General features: G+C 41.1%; 1 protein-coding gene across 1 annotated transcript in view; it reads right to left on the reverse strand.

Annotated features, from left to right (window-relative positions):
- Positions 1–8640: 8640 nt before the first annotated feature.
- The window catches only part of LOC134203591 (mannosyl-oligosaccharide alpha-1,2-mannosidase IA-like), a 50384-nt gene continuing 37622 nt past the window's right edge, over positions 8641–21402 (reverse strand). The window contains 6 exon segments of the mRNA XM_062678470.1: positions 8641–8705; positions 8708–8789; positions 8844–8960; positions 9027–9310; positions 9377–9815; positions 20179–20577. Coding sequence (XP_062534454.1) covers positions 8656–8705; positions 8708–8789; positions 8844–8960; positions 9027–9310; positions 9377–9815; positions 20179–20577 — 1371 coding nt within the window. The 3' untranslated portion in view covers positions 8641–8655.

Here is a 21402-nt window from a genome sequence, read left to right on the forward strand (position 1 = left end):
AAACCGATAACCACATCATAACCTATTGAGAACCGCTATAAGAACACTTTCTAACCAAGTGGACCAATCCTGAGAAGGTTAATAAAGCAAATATCTAGAAACTAATAAATCTGTTATAAAACTATTTTCTGTGCAAGCACTTTATCTTAAAAAGGTTAGCACAACTATCATAAGAGCAATCAGAAGTATAGTGTACTTATGGCGGCGTGACAGCTGCTCCCATAAATTATGTTGTTTTTGCCTTTCTTGTATTTTTTTCTCATTGGTTTGGTCTTGTACAGAGTAAATAAATTTTCTTTGAAAGAAAAATTACTATACAAACAAAAAATATTTGTTAGATAGTAATGTTGTTATGAAGTTTGCCAGGTATTTTGGTTTTCAATAACAGCCATGATGATGTAAAAGAATGTGATATTTTAGCCAACTGTTGGCTCTGAAACATATGCGCATTAGAATTTATGGTGAATATGTTCTGAACGCAGTGAACGATAAATATGCAACACATTAGATTGTATAGGTATGAAAAATGGATTGTTGCCGCAAGCAACTGCCTTTGATTTTCACTTCCTCTCTTCCATTTTTGAACGCGGTATTCATACCTACAATTTCGTTTGATTTTGTTAAAAACCACTGGTTCGTAAAATCATTGCTCAATGTAAATAAAACTGTTTAACTCAATTTGCTTATATGCCCTGGTTTCACTATCAAAGAATTGTGGATTGGATTATCCTTAACATCAAAATCTGTCATCTCTTTCCTTAGCACAGGTGACAAATGGTTCTTATAGTTACTTAGATCAATGTTTTTCGAAATTTTATTCATTTCACTTAATCGTTTAGCAATTTGTGAGAGCGGGTTTCTACTAGAGGCCTCTAGTTTCTACCAGATCTGATGAGATTCTTAATTTGGAATAATTTGTTTTCGAAAGGGTACGCGCTGAACTTTGACAATATACCAAACCGTTCAACATCATCTACTAGGTGACTCAGATTATGTACGTTGCTAGAAATATAATCTTCTCCGTAAAAATCTTTGAAATGGTCCAGAAAGTGCATTATTAACATGTGGGCAATTTTCAAAAGGTGAGCATATAAATAGTAACAGCACAGAAAAAGGAAAGAAAATGTTCATACACATCTGACGAGAGAATTGGCTTGAGAACAACAATTGATACCTACATAGAGTAAAAATGTACGAAACTCGAGACCTTTCCAATGACCTACACAATCTAGGCCACGAACAGCTCGATGGATCTCACGAGGCAGTCTAAGCTAAAGTAATCTTTTGGAAAGATCAGTTGTGACATTGGCAGGCCACTTTGTGTTGATTTTGCCGAATTTCCCATCTCGCCATCCCAACAAGAGCTTTTTCATAATTCCCAAGTCTACAAGATGCAGTGAATCTCCGATTGGAAAATCCTTTATCATGTCTATGTTGAGCCTCAACAGAGGAGTATCGTTCTTGTGATGCGATCCGTATTTTTTGTTGCGAAAGTCTTCATCGGTTCTTGGAGGACATACTGTCAGAGGAAAATAGTTCGTATGAGATATGTACGAGTATTCACCGACAGTTGTACACTTCTGACAACCGTGTTGTGCATTGAAGTAAGCAGTTCCTAAAACATAATAATACTGTGAATATACGCTCCAATATATAACGTGCTTGTATTCAAACATACCTTTGATGAAAGCTCTTGCCGGGGAATCACAGATAAAACACTTAAAGCCCCAAACGCAATCTAACGGAACGGCGACGGAAACGGCAAATTTGACAGAAAATATATGGGCTAACTGTCAAATTTTCCGTTTCCGTCGCCGTTCCGTTGTATTGCGTTTGGGGCTTAATAGTCACCGTAACTTTATGGCCATTTACAGTTATACCACAGAGAAACAGACGTCTCACTCAACACCTTTTTAACGGTTTATTTAACTTTTTGATTGACCAATCGGCCACCGATGGCGCTTTCATCGATTTTGCTGAGACGTCTGTTTCTCTGTGGTTATACCACAGAGAAACAGAATTGCAATCAAAATCATCGTCACGAAAACATTGTCGCCCAATGCTAAAATCCCGGCGAGTGGCCAAGCGGCAACCAGATGGCGGTAGTGTGCAAACGTCAAACACAAGCAAAATCGATGAAAGCGCCATCGGTGGCCGATTGACCACCTACAAAAAGTTAAATAAACCGTTAAAAAGGTGTACGATGGAACATATGTTGAGTGAGACGTCTTGTGGTTATACCTTCCTGGCATACTCTCTCCATCTCATTTACGAAGGGCGTTAAAAACGAAACCACATTTGATGGTTTCAGAGTCTATTATATAGAGTTGCGCAAAGAGGATCTTCTTACACTTATTCTGAATAATATTCTTGTTATTGTGTTTGCACCTTCATTTTTGTTCAACACTTGAAGTGACTTCACGGGAGTGTTCACTGCTAAAGCTTTTGAATTCGATAATCAAGTCACCCACAGAGTGCAAACACGTGAGTTTCTTGTTGCTACTTTATTGGGGGGTGTATTGAAGTTTTTGAAGCTGTTTCTATAACAAATCTAATACATTTCAATTCATGCGTTTTAATTTGCCATAATAATCATTAGGCGATAACAATACTTCCGCCTTACCAACAAACATTTCTCGCTTAACAATTGATTAGGGCCTACAATGAAAAGTAAACAAATTCAATTTTAACACCCTTCGATAGCATCCTCTAATAGCTACTAATAAATAGTATAAAAATGTTCCGCATCTTCAATTAAATTACTTAGAAAAATTTTGTTTACTTTGCTCGATAGATAGACGGTTTGACAGTTCAATAGGTAGATTTGGCTTCACTCTTTGCGTAACTCTTTATATAATAGACTCTGGATGGTTTCTGTTTGCCTGCATAAATGCCAATGATCATCGGATCGACATCTGGAAATTCGTTGATATTCATCAATATCGGCCAAAACTCGTCCTTTGAACTTTTATACACAGGTAGACCATCGATATTTATTTTTAAGGAAATAGAAATAGGCTCACTGATTTCCGAGAGTACCCTGTCGATACATGATTTGACACCTTGATGCCAGTATAGCCCTGGTATAGCCTCTCAGGTATAGCCCATTCTCCATTTGCGATATCTCCACAGCTTGGTCTGTTTTCAATGTTGGCTACGAAACGAACTGTGGTGGAGGTATACAAGTGTCAGTCCCGTGGGAATAACTGCTTCTTCTCTTTATTCCATAATCAGTAGGCGTTCAGCAAAAGATATTTTAGTTACTAGATAAAGATTGTCGCTTCGGTTCCCTTTGTTCTGCTGTCCGGAACATGTTGGGTACCAAGCTGTCAAATCGTATGGATTTTCCTTCCTTGACATTTAGCTCCCCTATCCTCGCCAGCAAAAGATGTTTCGGACAGCGACGACAGCGACAATCTTTATCTAGTAACTAAAATATCTTTTCGTTCAGCGCATAGCCGACCATTACAGAAGGTTTGATTTTCGGATTCAGTTTCTTTCTCTATGACGTAGGCATCCACGCAAACGCTTTGCAGCCGAAACACGTAATTTGGTCAGGTCTGGCTTGTGTACAGTCCACATTTTTTCAGGAGTCTTCCAGCCAGATGTTGCACTGGTTGGACATCTGTTAGTTAGGTAAACAGCTGCTAAAACCGCTTCGTTTCACAGAGTTTTCTAAACTTGAACTCCAATCAGCATCGAACCCACTTTTTCGACGATTGTCCGATTGAACCCTTCGGATTACCCACTTTACTGTGGTGTGTAAGCTGCGGTTGGCTCGACTTTGATCCCCTCGGAGGCATAGAATTTTCGAAGTGCGACGGTGACGAAGTACTGACAACCATCCCAAGCCGCTGGGGTGACTGGAACGTTCAAGAGGTCTTACAGCACAGGGTCTATTACCAGTGAATGGTTATCGGCACTGTTTTCCGAGAACATTACCTATGGTGGTCGTACACTCCGTGTTGTCCGGAGCAAAACCGAATGTAATGTCGCTCTTTCTTGGCCTGCCAGTCGCCAGTACGCCGACGTACTCTACCAGGTTCTCTTCTAAACCTGACTATTGCTAGTCTATCTCCCGGCAGTACATTTCCAGCCCACTGTAGTCTGCCGTATTTTATCAGCCTGTTGATACCTGTCTGTTGGTACAACTCGTGATTCATACGTCTGCGCCATTTACCATTTTCCAACATGCCGCCAAATATTGAGCGCAATATTTTCCGCTCAAACACTCCGAGCATTCGATAGTCAACTAACGTCATGTAAGGAGTGTTCCAAGATATATTAATTCTTCTATTACAACTTCAAAGAATGTTGGCGCGACCGGTTCGACTGATAACCCTATGAGCGTTGAAATTTAAATGTCAGTTCAGACGAGAAGAAGCGGGAAAGGAGAGTAAATATTGTGTATCCGGAATAAATTTATACCGGTTTTTATACCGAAGTTGGATTTTTCTCCAGATACAGGCAACTTTCCCAACTTCGGAAGTAGTGCGCTGGATTCGCCTAAAGATGCGCTAAACAACGCATCAATTGGTTTGACAAATAAAACTTCGGAAGAAAGTTCGGTTCGGAAGTCCCGACTTCCGAATTCTAACTTGGTGCTACGCCGACAATAGTTTGGTTGAACCCAGGGGGAGAAGGTGGAGCACTGAATCCCTACCCCAACATGTGCGACATCTGGATTTGGTTCTAAACTGTAAACAACAGTGTTAATTCTCTACCACCTTTTTGTTATGGCGAGGCAATTTTTATGCACACTTTTGGTTTCGATATTTTATCAAAATTAAAACACTCAATCATGCAGCAATATAACGATGTGGTATGCTTGAGATACCTGCTTGATTATAGGGACTCGAAAAAGAATTTATTTGCAGTAACTAACCGAATATAAAAATGTTCACATTAACGATTGCGCCCTAACACCGGTTCTAAGCTTCGATGCAGAGTACACGAGCTTTGTTCGCCAGTGACAGGCGTATGAGGCCCTTGGTTGAACCGAATAGAATAAGTGCAGCATAATCTAAATATAAAAACATATATCAAGCATAATTTTTCATAACGACGTATGTAACAATTATGAGGATTCGAGAAATCCTTTGCAGAAAGTTGGCAAAACTTTTTCTAAAACTGTTTTAAAACTAAATCCTTTTTCAATACTTTTTTCCGCTGGCATGCATCATTACATGACACGTAATAAGCGTGCTTCACAGCAAAGCTCAGTTCATTCAAATTCACTGTGAAAAACGATAAAATTATACATACACCGGTATGCTACACGTACGTCGGTGTACATTGAGACTTCAAAAATAGAAATTTTTACATACGCCGATTCGCAAAAAGATCGAATTAAAGAATTTTAAGATCTGAAATCAGTAAAATCGATGCGTATTATATAAAGCCGCGTGTGATTGTCACGTTGTATTAAAAACCCCGTTTTGTTTACTTTTGTTACATACGTCGGTATGAAAAATTTTGCTTGAATATTAACATAATTGAATCAAAATTAAAAATTAGTGCGGAGTGATTTACTGAAAATTGTGAGTAATTATATTGTATGTATTGAATATAATTATAAAAAAATGTTTATAGTTTAAGCTGATCCACAAAACAACAAGTGTTTGATTTGCTCTAAAAATTCAGTGCCTTCATGCGCCGCAACAAAGAATATTTTTTCATTCTCCTGCTCTGTGATTTACCTGTTGCCATGTCGTGCATGATATTTGTAAGCTAAACGTGCAAGTTGACGATGCCACAAATTACCGCTCGCAGCTCCACACATGTTTGTCGCCACAGTATCGACGCGCATATCAAGCTCATAAAAATCGCCCCGCATGGGACAATCAGCTCACCACTGTGCTTCAGGGTAGCTTCCTTTGTCGTGAACGTTGACGTCCTTAGGGCTGATGTCCACGTTGCGTTTTATTAAGCTGCGTGCACGCCGCGTCCACGCATCTATGAAAACCGCTACGTGGACATCGGCCCTTAATCTTACTTCGGTGCCAGGAAAACAGGGATTAGTCATCTTTGGCCACGTTGAAGAAGGCAGGATGCTCTTGCGTTCTGAGGTTGGCGAAACTGTGCTTCACATTTACAAGGTTGTCCGAGGCTTCAGAATTCAGGTTGAATGAAACCACTCCTTCTTCTTGCTTATGAAAGCGCCTCCCAGTCATGAAGGCCACCGTCTTACCTCCTGAAGCAACGTTGCCTTCTCACGCGACAGTCTTTGGCCTTGTGTCCCTTCTTCTGGCAGCGGTTGCACTTTCAGGTGAACTAACTGGGCCTCTGCTTTGGCCCTTAAAATGCTGTAGGTTTGTCTTGGCAAAAATCCGTTACCCGGTCAGTTTTCTTGAGTTCGCTGATGAAGTTCGTTTTCTTGAGAAAACGCTCAAGAACAATATCCAGCTTAAAATTTTCCTCACCCAATTTTTTCAGCGTACACCCAGGTTTTTTTTACACGGTTTGGTTTTAGTCATTTAAGACCTTCAACGTCAATGAAACAACGAGTTAACCCCACGAAAAAATTCACAAAAAATCAAAGAAAATTCAGGTGGTATTTAAAAAGCTGTGAAAGTTCGGGTTAACCGAGAAATTAAAGAATTCCAACCGTATAAAAAAACTGGGTGTACGTAGTAACTAATGGATCGAACGATGCGGGAAGAGTAGCAAACTGAGACACGATATCATTCTTTTCAAGCTTTGAGCAAATTGAGCTGCCGAATCAATTCTTCTAAGGTCTTGAGGTGATCTTTCACGGACGAAGCTTCGGTCATTCGCAAGTTGCTTCCTGATGAACGTCTGCGACGAGACAGACTTCTTGGCGTAAACGGCTTCAAGGCTTCTCCTGCTGCTCCGAAATCTCTTTTGCCGTTAATTTATTTATGTTTTCTTCCGGTTCTCCGGTTAGTTTTCTGCGGGCGATTAATTTCACTTCAATATCTAGTTCTATACGGTTATAGTAACGGCAGTAACGGCAGCAAGACCAAATGGTTTCATGTCAACACGAGCAACTCTTTCAACTTTACGGTAGCCGGCCAAGCTTCAGACAACGGAACTAAGATCGATAGAGGATCACGTCACGACCAAGAAGGCTAGGGATGTGTTTGCATGCTTACGAAATATTTAGAAATCTGAAAAGATTAGTCGCACCAATATTCTAATATTCAAATCAAACATGAAATCGGTGGTTTGTACCCCAGTGAGACGTGGTGTGTAACAGCAGAGAGTATAAACAGAAACTACTAGTATTCATCAATTGACAGTAGATATCGTTTTATACTTTTAGCCTAGAGGTCTCACAACTGAATGCAGAGCTTATCAAGGATGCCCTTAAAATCTCGCTACAAATGACTAAACAGCAGAGACGACATCGTAGCAAATACAAACACAGGATTTCGAGCCGATAAAACCTCACAAAGAAATAAAGTAAGCTATTAGGAATATGAACTGGGCCCAGGTCAATGTTAAATCCAGCAGCCGCCCAGGAATCAGGATTCAATCGTAGAAAATACTTACCATGCTCTCCATGTTTTCTTCAAAACGGACAAAAATATTGTTTTTTTTAGGATTCTGGTTCATTAACATGGTGGAAGATTTACTTCCGGTTTGTTTGATCCAAATTTATTACTAATTTATTCTTCTGTGATATTAGATAAGGTGGGTCTTCAGTAAGAAAAAAAGTGCATCCTATTGTGCTTCTCTACTAAACATTTGCACTGTGCAATTTTGTTTACGGTTCGATAGGATAGCTATCAAATGGAAGATAATCGATGGAAAGAAAAAGATTGAACTATTATACTGCCGCGTGGCAATTCAAGACTATGTTCTCATATTTTATCCAACTGTAACATAACGTACTCTTCTTATTTATCTTTCGCAGTATTCTGTTTGTTTATTTATTTCACTAATATCAACACATTCTAGAGTTAGAACAATTGTCGTCATCCATAAATTAATAGGTTTCCTTTGTTTCATCACAATTAATTGCTCTTTTCCTATATATATATCTTTCCCTATATAATTAACTACAATCATTCAAGAATTAAGTTAAGAATCACTCTCCATCTCGCTCGCGAACGCGCCTTCTTAATAATTCTTCATTTAAATGTTCTCTGTTTTGTTTAGTGGCCTACATTTATTAATCAATATACACGTCTAACATGACTCGCTTCGGCAATCCACTTCTCACGCACAACTCGACGACTGGCTAGTTTTATTACAAGTAAGGAATTCCTTCCTCCGAACAATCGAGGAAGAGACATATTTGTTTCACTAAAAAATTTACACACATACATACGAACATGCACATACACACGCACAGACGCGCAACAAAATAATAATAATAACGAGAAGATGAAACACGACTCGTTTTCCATTCCCCTTATCGCTAACGTTGCCCCATCCTCCTTCGGAATGTCGTTTCGGATTCAAGGGGGGGATGTTATCACGGGAAAGCGGAGAAGAAGTCTCAACATGATCTACAGCTCCGGTCCTTGTTTCGCTAAGGATGACTCTTCTCCCGCGTATGCCAACTTCACCAGTGGTTGTAGTGTGGTAATTTTCATCAGTACTTGTGTGGAGATCCTCCGATTTACCAGCGCGGTGATGGTAAAGCTCGTCTCCACGTACCGGTGACCAGACTTAGTTGAGAGTAATTCAGGGAGCGTTGGAGGTTGCTGCTGCACGGTACAGCAGGTTATGTCCCTAACCGGCAGAGGATGGGCTTCGGTGTTGAACACCCAATCCTCGAGCCGCAACAGCGAATCGTCCGAGAATATAAGGTAAAGGTACTAAAAGAGAAGACTGATTACATTTCACGTTCAAAGAAAGAAAAGTTTAATTACTTTAAGTGTCTCCGCGAGGAAGAAACTCTGCTGCACGTCATCCTTCTGGGGTTCAGTCAGGTAAACGTTCTTCAATCCACTAAATCCGTTCGGTGTTCGACAGTGCTTCTCTAGTGCCTGTAACGGAAAATATCATTGCAACTATTCGGTTCCGTAGTTTTTTATTTTTCAACCGAGCCTTACCTGTACGGCATCCCAAGCCCAGTCACGATACTTCTGTTCGTGTGTCAGTCTCCACATAACGAAGTAACTCTCAAAAGTTTCCGGCCGCAGGATGTAATACTTTTCTTGGGATTTGAGCGCCTTGGCTTCAACGCCGTCGTTGAAGCGGAACGCCTCTGGGCCTAACCTTGTGTATGTTCGCACGTAGCTCTCGTGACAAGTGTTGGTTAGACCTTCTCCGATTTCCATGTACCGCTCAGAGTATTGATTATTTAACGTGGTTCCACCGAGTCCGAATAGGCCACCTGTTGGTTCAACACAGATATTACAGACATACTAAATTTCACCAAACCGTCCCCAAACAGCCATACCCGCAAAGCACGCCAAGTGGTCCATCTTGTGCTCCAGCCGTTCGAACTTCAAATCCGACACGTATATATACCCGCCGGGACTGGTACGGATCATGTGCTGGATGATGGCTTGCATTGCGTCATCGTACATCTCCCGGGCTTCCTCGTCCTCGTGCCCGGACTGGATCCAAGCCTTGAGCAGATACTCGTAGAAGCTGTCCCCGAGAGCACCCAGTGACATGTGCTGTTGGCCCCATTTGCCCGTTTTCGGATTCAAGTAGTTCGGATAGAGACCCTTGGGCTTCTCGATCTCCTTCAGGACGTTGCGGATCGCTTGGACGCGCTCACGGTACACCGAATCACCGGTGACGTCACTCAGGTAGGCGAACTCCAGGTGCAGGGTGCCGAACTCCGACAGGATACTGCTGCCGCCACTGGCCCAGCCGTAGTTCTTACTGATCTGTACGGAGAAATTCGAGGAAATAGTTGAAGCTGTAGAACTGTTCAGTCCGAACCTTACAGGAGTTTTTTTTTTTGAAAATTATAGAGCTAATGATGTGAAAAATCCTAGATTTAACGATGAGACGTGATCCAATATGTTGATTCTAATAATCCTCTAAACGGCTCAGCTATGAATCAGAAAGGTGTGGGGATACAAAATATTGTTTCCACCAATTGTTTTTTCCTTAATTTTGAGTTAAATGCTTATTTTGAATCTATTCTTCAAACTGAGGTTGAATCCAAAATGCATGTATTTCGGTCCACGTAAACTAATTTAAATTAAGTAAAAAAAAACCTAATAGTTACGCTTATCGAACACTTCTAAATCGACTTTTCTACGGGTTGATACAGTCAAACATAACATCTACGAGTATGAGAAACATGTTACTTTAAATAAAGAAAACTAAACTTCAGAATTTTTAGAATAAAAAAACACTCCATTGTATTTAACTAATATAACCATATTCAAATGTTACATAACTTCGAATTAGTTAACAGGTATTTTTAAGATATATCGTCATTACATTTGAAGCATTTTATAGGTAGTGATAACATTGTAACACTTATACTTGTTAGGACCCGAGCAAAGCTTGAGATCGATAATCGATAACCTGATGTTTTGATGATGTTGAATCGCTGATTTTGATTACTCAGATTGATATCCTTTTGGACGTTTTACCGATTTAAATGACAAAACGTATAGTTGGAAAATCGTATTGTGACATCAAATTGAAAACTATTTCTGCTCTCTATGAAAGCGAACTGAAAACTGATTTTGGTTTTGATTTTGGATAACGAAATAAATAATCAGTTTGTTCGTATAATCCTGAAATCAACATAAAATTGAAAATTGAAAAAAAAAACAAATTATAATTTCAATTTGATATCGATGTCAAATGAAGTTTCTTTTTTGATCTCATTGTGATGTCAGACTTCTCGGGGATACCGCCGGTACTCTGGACTTCTACTGAAAGTTTTCATGATAGTTAGAATTTGATTTTATTGAATGGCATGGATCTAGGTATTCGCTATAAAATGTGGTGCCGATTCGTTCAAAGATTTTTACAAAAATTGTGTATTGCGTATGTAATTTTATCGTTTATATAGGAACAATATCTATGAATTGCTAGCTCATGTGGTCGGGGTTCTGCCAATCCGTGCATGTTAAAAATCGCCCAGTTTTCGCATAAATTTACGTGTAGCAGTTTTAACTGTTCACAAACCGTATAGAACATTCTTCTACTCTTCTTCGTAGTCGAGGACATTTTTTGTGTTAAATAAGAAAGAAAGAAGAAAAAAGAAGGAAGAAAGAAGAAGGGAAAAGATGAAGAAAGAAGAAAAAACAAGGAAGTAGGAAAAAGGAAGAACAAAAGACCAGAGATCGGACAGACTGATTACTTAACACTTAACATTAGACAACGGACAGGACTTTAGTACAACACCCAGTGGAGAAGTTTCCGCTTTAGAAAAAAAATCTCCTTACCAGGGCGGGAATAGAACCCACACTCCATAGCAATGAAGAAAGAAGAGAAAAAGGGACTAAGGAGAAGAAAAAAAGAAGGAAGAAAATTAAAAAATAAGGAATATGGAAGAAAAAAGGAAAAGAGGAAGATGAAAGGCAGAAGAAGGAAGAAAGACAGAAGAAAGAAGAAGGAAAAAGAAAAAAAATAAGGAGGAAAAAAATAAGGAAGATTTATACTGCTTGGAAGCCGTAGGTAGAATTTAAAAAATAGTCTCCCATTTATCTCGCACAATACTCAATATTTTTCAACCATTTGTTGTACTCTTAATTGACCCAATTATATAAAATAAATATGTAGATTTCAAAATTACGCTCTTCGTTGCCACACCACTGAGCCGGAGTGATTCTTTCCTTTTTTACAAGACGGTATCATCCAGTAGACACCTAGGGTTAAAAGGACCTATCATAGAGGAGTCAAGTACCGCTTCAAAACAAAATTGATTTCGAAAATTCTTCAAAAATGAACTGATTATCTTTTTTCACACTGCAGTACTCGAAAAGGGTGCTCTTCATTTCTAAATAATTCCGTAAATATTACACCAAAAGTAAGCCTATAAGAAGGCACTCTTAAAAACCCAAAGAACAAAGTAGATGCTTTGTATATTCATAATTTACACCCAACAATTGTTCCATTCCAGGTCATTCAAGAATTTCCTGGAGTCTACACGCGTAACCAAGGACCTAAAGTCTACAAGCGTAACAAAGAGCTGTTATCTCTTTTGGGAAATTTTACATGCCCTATTTGATATTTTCCGTTCCAGGTCATCCAAGAATTCCCTGGAGTATAGGTCTTGAGGTCTACCCACGTGTCCGAAGGGCTGTTATCTCTTTTTGAAAAATCAAACCCTTTATGATCTAATCAACCAAACTCAATACGCCTTAAACAGCCGTTCCTTTCCAGTTCATCCAAGAATTCCCTAGACTCCTCAGTCGCGGTTTTATCCCAAATATGTCCTCCGAGTATTTGTCTTTCACTTGCGTCTCAAATGTAGGCATATAAGATGTTCTAAGATCTCCAAATTGTCCTGGAGTTTGAATCAAATGGTCTACCGAAGCAATCAAATCTTTCCTGATGTCCCCAGCCGCGGTAACAACCCAGTTATGTCCTGAGTTATTCTAAAATCTCCAAATTGCCCTTGAATTTGAATCAAATGGTCTGCCGAATCAACCAAGGCTTCCATGATATCCCCAGCCATGATATCAATCCACTTATGTCCTCCGAGTGTTTTTCTTTCACTTGTGTCTCAAATCCAGACATATGAGATGTAGTAAGATCTCCAAATTGTCCTTGAGTTTGAATCAAATGGTCTACCGAATCAACCAAGGTTTCCATGATGTCCCCACCCGCGGTATCAACTTAATTATGTCGTTCGAGTATTTTTCTTTCACTTGCGTCTCAAATCCAGACATATGAGATGTTGTAAGATCTCCAAATTATCCTAGAATTTGAATCGACTTGTCTACTGAATCAACCAAGGCTTCAATGCCGTGGTATCAGCTCAATTATGTTTTCAGAGTATTTGTCTTTCACTTTCGTTTCAAATCCAGGCGTATGAGTTGTTTTAAGATCTCCAAATTGTCCTGGAGTTTGAATCAAATGGTCTACCGAATTAACCAAGTCTTTCATGACGTCCCCAGCCGCGGTCTCAACCCAATTATGTCGTTCGAGTATTTTTCTTTCGCTTGCGTCTCAAATCTTGGCATATGAGATACAACACCTTATATGTCTTGTTTTGAGACGCAAGTTAAAGACAAATACTCGAAGGACATAATTGAGTTGATACCGCGACTGAAGATATCATGGAAGCCTTGGTTGATTTGGTAAACCATTCGATTCAAACTCCAGGACAATTTGGAAATTTTACAACATCTTACATGCTAAAATTTGAGATGCAAGTGAAAGACTAATACTCAGAAGAAAAAAATTGGGTTGACACCGCGCACAGTGTTTTCTAACCCAGGAATTCGTGATTGAAAATGTTTTGGCCATGAAAAGTTGATTTTAGAGGCTCAGTGACTTCGAAGAAAAGTTTCAGTATGTTAAGCTCCATATTTCGGAAAAAAAAATTTTTTTGACTGATCCCCCTAAAAGTGAGATGGAAATTCTCTTTCCTCCAATTATGAAGATACATCATTGGTGTCTTCGAAAAAGTTGTAGAAAAAGTTTCTAGGAAAAATTTTGCTATATAAACTTTATTTCTATCTGCTATAGAAGTCGAGATATGGGTCGTTATTAATGAACGACCACAAAAAAACAGGTTTTTCACGATACTTTTGTCAATATATTTTTTAGATTTTTCAAATGTTCTACAAAGATCTCCGTCGCGATAAAAAACATGAACCTTTCGAAGAAAGTTTCTTCTTATTTTCAATATTGACGATGTTATTGACGATTTTTTGTTCAAAAATGAGCATTTTGGGGCAAAATGGGGCAGAATTTTAATTTGGAGATTGAACGTATAACTCATGCACTAACGGTTGCATTGCAACATATCATTTATTTATTTATCATCAGACTAAGGCCGGAGTGGCCTGTGCTGCACATAAAAGACTTCTCCATTCAGCTCGGTTCATGGCTGCACTTCGCCAACCACGCAGTCTGCGGAGGGTCCGCAAGTCGTCCTCCACCTGATCAATCCACCTTGCCCGCTGTGCACCTCGCCTTCTTGTTCCCGTCGGATCGTTGTCGAGAACCATTTTCACCGGATTACTGTCCGACATTCTGGCTACGTGCCCGGCCCACCGCAGTCTTCCGATTTTCGCGGTGTGAACGATGGATGGTTCTCCCAACAGCTGATGCAACTCGTGGTTCATTCGCCTCCTCCACGTACCGTCCGCCATCTGCAACCCACCATAGATGGTACGCAACACTTTCCTTTCGAAAACTCCCAGTGCGCGTTGGTCCTCTACGAGCATCGTCCAGGTCTCGTGTCCGTAGAGAACTACCGGTCTTATAAGCGTTTTGTAGATAGTCAGTTTGGTACGGCGGCGAACTCTATTCGATCGGAGCGTCTTGCGGAGTCCAAAGTACGTACGATTTCCAGCCACTATGCGTCTCCGAATTTCTCTGCTGGTATCGTTATCGGCGGTCACCAGTGAGCCCAAGTACACGAATTCTTCAACCACCTCGATTTCGTCACCACCGATAGAAACTCGTGTTAGGTGGCTTACTTACCTTTCTTGAACCTCTTCCCATCAAGTATTTCGTCTTCGACGTGTTGATGACTAGTCCAATCCGTTTAGCTTCGCTTTTCAGTCTGATGTTGGCTTCCTCCATCCTCTCAAAGTTACGTGCCATGATATCAATGTCGTCAGCGAAACCAAATAACTGGACGGACTTCGTGAAAATCGTACCACTCGTGTCAATCCCTGCCCTTCGTATTACTCCCTCCAAAGCGATGTTGAATAGCAGACACGAAAGACCATCACCTTGCCGTAACCCTCTACGGGTTTCGAAGGGACTCGAGAATGCCCCTGAAACTCGAACTACGCACATCACCCGATCCATCGTCGCCTTGATCAACCGTATCAGTTTATCCGGAAATCCGTTTTCGTGCATTAGCTGCCATAGCTGGTCCCGATCGATTGTATCATATGCGGCTTTGAAGTCGATAAATAGATGATGTGTGGGCACGTTGTATTCGCGGCATTTTTGCAATACCTGACGTATGGCGAACACCTGGTCTGTGGTAGAGCGTTCACCCATAAATCCCGCCTGGTACTGCCCCACGAACTCTCTTGCAATTGGTGTTAGTCGACGGCATAAAATTTGGGAGAGTACCTTGTAGGCGGCGTTCAGCAATGTGATTGCGCGGTAGTTGCTACAATCCAGCTTATCGCCCTTTTTGTAGATGGGACACACGACACCTTCCATCCACTCCTGCGGCAGAACCTCATCCTCCCAAACCTTGGTAATCACCCAGTCAGTGGTGCGAATTATCAATCTCAGTGACTGAAATTTGTTGAAATTGATACCATATCCTCTTCACACTCACTTCCTAAAAGTGAAAACTGAAAATGGTTAGCAGCAACAATCAAAGAAAGAGTAAACAAAAGACCTCTCTTCTCATTGCACACGCAGCCCGCAGTGACAGTCCATTCAGTTCACTCGCTGCTGCGTGAATGCGACGGCCCTATATAAATGCATGGGTGAATACTATCACTTGAAAGACAGTGACAGGAAATTTGTGCCAATTGATCATCAGCTTCAGCCCGCTGTTGGCAAACCGAGTAAGCTAATCTACTCCTGCTTTGTCTTACTGACTGAAAGACACCGTCATAGGCGAAGAGGAGCAGAGAAAAATACAAAACAAAAGAATCACACTCAGCAGGCATTGTTGATAAATTGCACCTCTGCACCCAGTGCAGCGCTCTAGCCAGTGCTTCACCACCGTGTTTAAACAGCTCTCCTGGTAGTTGGTCAACTCCAGGGGCTTTGTTGTTTTTCAGCCGGCCGATCTCCTCCTGGATTTCCTGGAGATTCGGAGCCGGAAGTCGCATGTCCTGCGCGCGTGCTCCTAGGTTCATTACCATACCGCCACCGTAGTCTGCCATATCGCCATTCAGGTGCTCTTCGTAGTGCTGCCGCCACCTTTGGATCACCTCACGCTCGTTCGTAAGAAGGTTCCCGTTTATGTCCTTGTACATATCAGGCTGTGGCACGTGGCCCTTACGTGAACGGTTCAACTTCTCATAGAACTTTCGTGCGTTATTAGCGCGGTACAGTTCCTCCGTCTCTTCACGGTCTCGATCTTCCTGCTGGCGCTTTTTCCTCCGGAAAATCGAGTTTTGTCTGTTCCGCGCCCGTTTGTATCGTGCCTCGTTCGCCCTCGTGCGGTGTTGCAGCAATCTCGCCCATGCTGCATTCTTCTCCTCAACTAACTGCTCACATTCGCCGTCATACCAGTCGTTTCTCTGATCCGGAGCCACCGTGCCAAGTGCAGCGGTTGCGGTGCTACCAATGGCGGATCGAATATCTCTCCAGCCATCTTCAAGAGATGCTGCGCCTAGCTGCTCTTCCGTTGGCAGTGCCACTTCCAGGTGCTGCGCTTAGTCTTGGGCTAGTCTACCGTCTTGTAGCCGTCCAATGTTAAGCCGCGGCGGACGACTCCGACGCGTGTTGATCACCGTCGAGAGTTTTGAGCGCAGACATACTGCGACGAGGTAGTGGTCGGATTCAATATTCGCACTGCGGTAAGTGCGTACGTTCGTGATGTCGGAGAAGAATTTACCGTCGATTAGAACGTGGTCGATTTGGTTTTCCGTTACTTGATTAGGTGATTTCCATGTGGCCTTGTGGATATTCTTACGGGGGAAGAAAGTGCTTCGGACTACCATTCCGCGGGAGGCTGCAAAGTTTATGCATCGTTGGCCGTTGTCGTTCGATACGGTATGCAGACTATCCGGTCCGATGACCGGTCTATACATTTCCTCCCTTCCTACCTGAGCGTTCATGTCACCGATGACGATTTTGACGTCCCGCAGTGGGCATCCATCGTATGTCTGCTCCAGCTGCGCATAGAACGCTTCTTTCTCGTCGTCGGATCTCCCTTCGTGTGGGCAGTGCACGTTGATGATGCTATAGTTGAAGAAACGGCCTTTTATCCTCAGCTTGCACATCCTTGCGTTGATTGGCTGCCACCCAATCACGCGTTGGCGCATCTTTCCCAGCACTATGAAGCCAGTTCCCAGCTCGTTGGTGGAGCCACAGCTTTGGTAGAAGGTAGCCGCTCGATGCCCACTTTTCCACACTTTCTGTCCTGTCCAGCAGATTTCCTGCAGCGCTACGACATCGAAGTTGCGAGGATGTAATTCATCGTAGATTATCCTGTCACAACCTGCGAAGCCTAGCGACTTGCAGTTCCATGTTCCAAGCTTCCAATCGTGATCCTTTATTCGTCGCCTTGGTCGTTGCCGATGGTATCGAGTCGTATTATCTTCTATGTCGTTCGTAATAGTTGTTTTTAAAGGCGGCTTATTTGGCCTGCGCAAACCTCCTGTCTCGTCGGAGGGCCGTCGTGTCAGGGCTGTTTAGCGTCCCACCTAACACCAGGACTTGGGCTTGTGCGCTTTGAGCGGCACACGGTCGTACCGAATACTAAAGTGAAATCCGTGTTGTTATAAGCCAGTGAAACGTGGTGTGTATCAGCAGATATCATCTAGATGAGGAAAATATCCATCAACCGATTTCTATGTTTTATAATTCGAGCCTGGTGGCCTCACGACTGGACCTAGAAAGTTTAGCAAATCATTTTTGAAAAATAATCAAATTTACGATCATGAAGCGTTGATGTTCCACGAAACTCTTGTTTAATGCTACGAAATATACCATTATTGAGCTTGCAGACCTTCAAAATCTGATGTTCTGGGGTATACTTACGATACGATTATAATAGTGGAATGAAGATAACATATCTCGCAATGCTTTTGTTCCGTTTGTTCAGAAAAAAAATAGAAATGAAAGAAAATGCTAAATGCTTATATAATATGTGTCTTTTCGAATACGCATGAAACAGATTATTCAAGAATTTCTGTTTTTAAGTTTTCCTGCTGATGTGTCTCGTACTGACTGAACTAAAACAGACTGTGCAATCAATAAATTAGCATCAGTTTCTAACAAATTATTGCATATGTGTTATATTGAAGCTTCGACGGATATATCTTCCGGTCATCGATTATTATCAAATGCTGACCTTATAGTTTATTTTTGTTGTAGGCCACCAGCAATAAAAAAAAATAGTGGATAACCTCATGATTTGAACAATGTTCCGTGATGAACTTTTCATAATGTATTAAAAATCACGTTATTTAAGTAATTGAAAAAAAAACTATTTCGCTGTTCTCAGCAAATGATTCAAAAGTGAATGATTCAACCGAAACTGGACCTGCTGGAAACGGCATAAATTCGTACTAACTTCAACGAAATTACTGTAGATATATGAAATTAGATTCTTATAACCAGCATTGATCACTGTTGAATATAATTCGACATCAATTAGATGTGTCCGAGTTCAAAACAAACTTTCCGGAGAAACTCGAAAAACCAAAATTTGTGAAAACAGAATTTTCTCAAAAATCGAGATGTGTTTTATTTTGTTCTCTTTAAATTCTAACATGATGTCGCTGTTGTAGCTTTCAAAAATAAAATTAAATGAACTGTAGCAACACATCTTATTCGTGTAATTGTTTACATCAGGGTATTCTACAAGCTTCACTTGTCTCAATTAAAAGTAATAATACCAGACAAAAGCAACACCAGTGGAGCAAATTAAAAACGACATCTTTTATGGAACGAATTCCAATCGTTATTACGTGTAGACATGATGAAGTTTCAAGTAGCAAACCTGACAACTTATCATCAAATTGATTAGGCGCGTTTTTTTTCGCAATTCGTTACCGATGTTTTTCACCAACATCATTGTTTGTTGAATAATATAAATCGAAATAAATTGGCATTTCACAATGAATTTCAAAATCAATATCCAATGGACCTGAACATGAGAAATGAAGAAAAAAAGATAAATACTAACAACTACATAATGTGCACTGGTTGAATGCAACGATGGAACTCGAGATGATTGTAATCCAATATCGTGGTTTCTGGTTCGGGCTTTGCCGCATTCTACTATTTGCTATTCCGCCAGCCAGCGATAAACCGCTCCGGTTCGATCGATTTGTTCGTTCCGCATGGCCAATAGGTTTTTTCAGTTACAACACTCTATGACGGGGCAGAAATTCTCTACCGGACCCGGGTCGTTCTGCTTCTACACCGATAACTATCTACATATGTATATGAAACGGAACTACACTTTGAAATGAATGGGGGAAGGGGGGACGATGACAACCACATACAGTTCGCATCGGGTCGTACCTTTGTTGGGGGCGGTAGATGAAGGCAACATGTGTATGATTTCCTCGTTCGAATTCAAGGACGAAAAGAAGCTTAAATCTAGTGCTATTGCTTGGGATGGCGAAAGATGACAAAACAGTTGGGAGGGAACACTTTGTACTAACCTTGTAGAATAGATTGACAAAAAAGATTTCTATATGATTGACGACCCGCTCGAGCATGGTCTTAGGCTGCACAATGGTTGAAATATTTGGTAATTATACACCGATAACAAACCCACAAAAAGCACCACCAATTGATCGCACACACAATTCCACACAGATTATTCAGACAGAGGGGGAGAAAAGAAAAGAGATCACAGTGATAGTTGGTTGGTTTTGTCTAGCTAACAATTTGATGCTGATTAGATTGAAAAGTTGAATAGAAGAAAAAAGTATTACTACAAACTATGTCTAGAAGTGATCTAAGAACCATGCTTGATTCCGTTGTTATGTACAGCGGCGAATAGGGCCTAAAATAAACTACTTTTAATGCTTTATAATACAACTGTCAAAAACTGAAAAAGTTTTATATTGTTTGTATAACAGTAGTGAAGACGAAATAGAGAAACTTTTCATAATCTAGATGTGGGAAGAGTGCATTGATCTGTGGAATGTGGTTCTATCTATGACTAAATAGAAAAAGTAGAATGCGAAAGGTAACTAGGCATGGGATTCAATAGTTAAATGGGAATTTGTTTGATAGCCCAATTCAAACACCGATATTGACAAACAATTAAGATCTAGTAACGATTACAATCATCTCGAATCCCATCCCCATCTAAATGTAAAGATGATTGTCGATTTATCATGTATGTACAGAAGGTTTGAACCATGTAGACTCAAATACAGGAATAGCTTTCAGAGAATGATCAAAATATCTGAAAAAAAAATCCTTCAAGCATACACTTACCCCATTCGTCGGATTGACTAGCGCGTACGGGATACCGGTTGGGGTCTGAAACGCCGGCAGCAGCTTGTCCGCCACGTACTTGGCCTTCTCCAGGAACAGCCGGTCGCCGGTGAACGCGTAGCACGTCAAGAACCCCCCAATGAACCGGATGTTGGTCTCGAACACTGACAGATCACTGCCCACGTTCTCCAGGGTGAACTTCCGCTCGACCCAGTCGCGGCCCTCGTCGAACTCCTTGTGCAGCCCCATCAGGTAGAGCGTATCCAGCCCATCGACGATGGTCGCACCGAGATCGAACGCCCCGAAGATGCTGCCCGAGTGGCCCCGCTTGGTGATGGGTTTCAGCTCGTTTTTGCCCCAGGCGTACAGCTTGTAGTTGTCCCACGCGTGAACCATCATCTGGGGAAGGGAGAAAAAATAAGATTAGTGGTCATTCAATATACTTGACGTAAAATTTTGAAAGCGATTATATTCAAATATCAAATATTATAATATGTTTAATAATTAATAGTTTTCATATATCCATCTGGAAAATAGCGGCTTATGATAGCCAACGTGTTCCGGATAAAACGAGGCACGTGAAAGTGCTAACTAATTTTATGTCTTGAAAAAGTTTTGGGCAAAAGATTTTTGATGTACGGATCAGGCGTGTCCCGAGGATTCACATGGACCTAACGGGGAAACCATTCACAAATTACCTAACACTGTTGAGGGAGGAAGAGGGTCAATTCAAACAAATGGGAGGGAAAGCGTTAACGATCCATACAAAAATTACGAGGGGTGGGTGAGAGTCCAAAATCGCCATATTTAGCGTTCTCCAGTTTTGCTTCTTAAAGAGTAAGATGGCACTTTCTGGATCCAGCCGTATGTCGGATGATCGCGAGGACAATTCTAGCTATGACTGAAGTAACCGTTACAGCGCATAGGAACCCTGCCGAAAGTCGGCTTGTTATCACAGCCGCACAATGTCTACCACACAATCGACGGAAAGTTCGCTAATCTTCTATCACTTGAGGACCACCCTAACAGCACACATGTTCCACATAGGTTACTGCAACGCATGTGTAACCAGTTTTAGTCACAATCAAGTTGCTGTAACCATTTTGTCTGACTTGTGCTGCTCGGGCATTCTCGCTTTACTTTTCAAAAGGACCTAAGTAACATTTTTTTCATGAATTAATTTGATTGCAATATTCAAACCAATTCATGAAAAAATGTTACTTA

This window comes from Armigeres subalbatus, unplaced genomic scaffold (genome assembly GCF_024139115.2).
Source record: "Armigeres subalbatus isolate Guangzhou_Male unplaced genomic scaffold, GZ_Asu_2 Contig1981, whole genome shotgun sequence".
In the NCBI taxonomy this organism is placed as follows: domain Eukaryota; kingdom Metazoa; phylum Arthropoda; class Insecta; order Diptera; family Culicidae; genus Armigeres; species Armigeres subalbatus.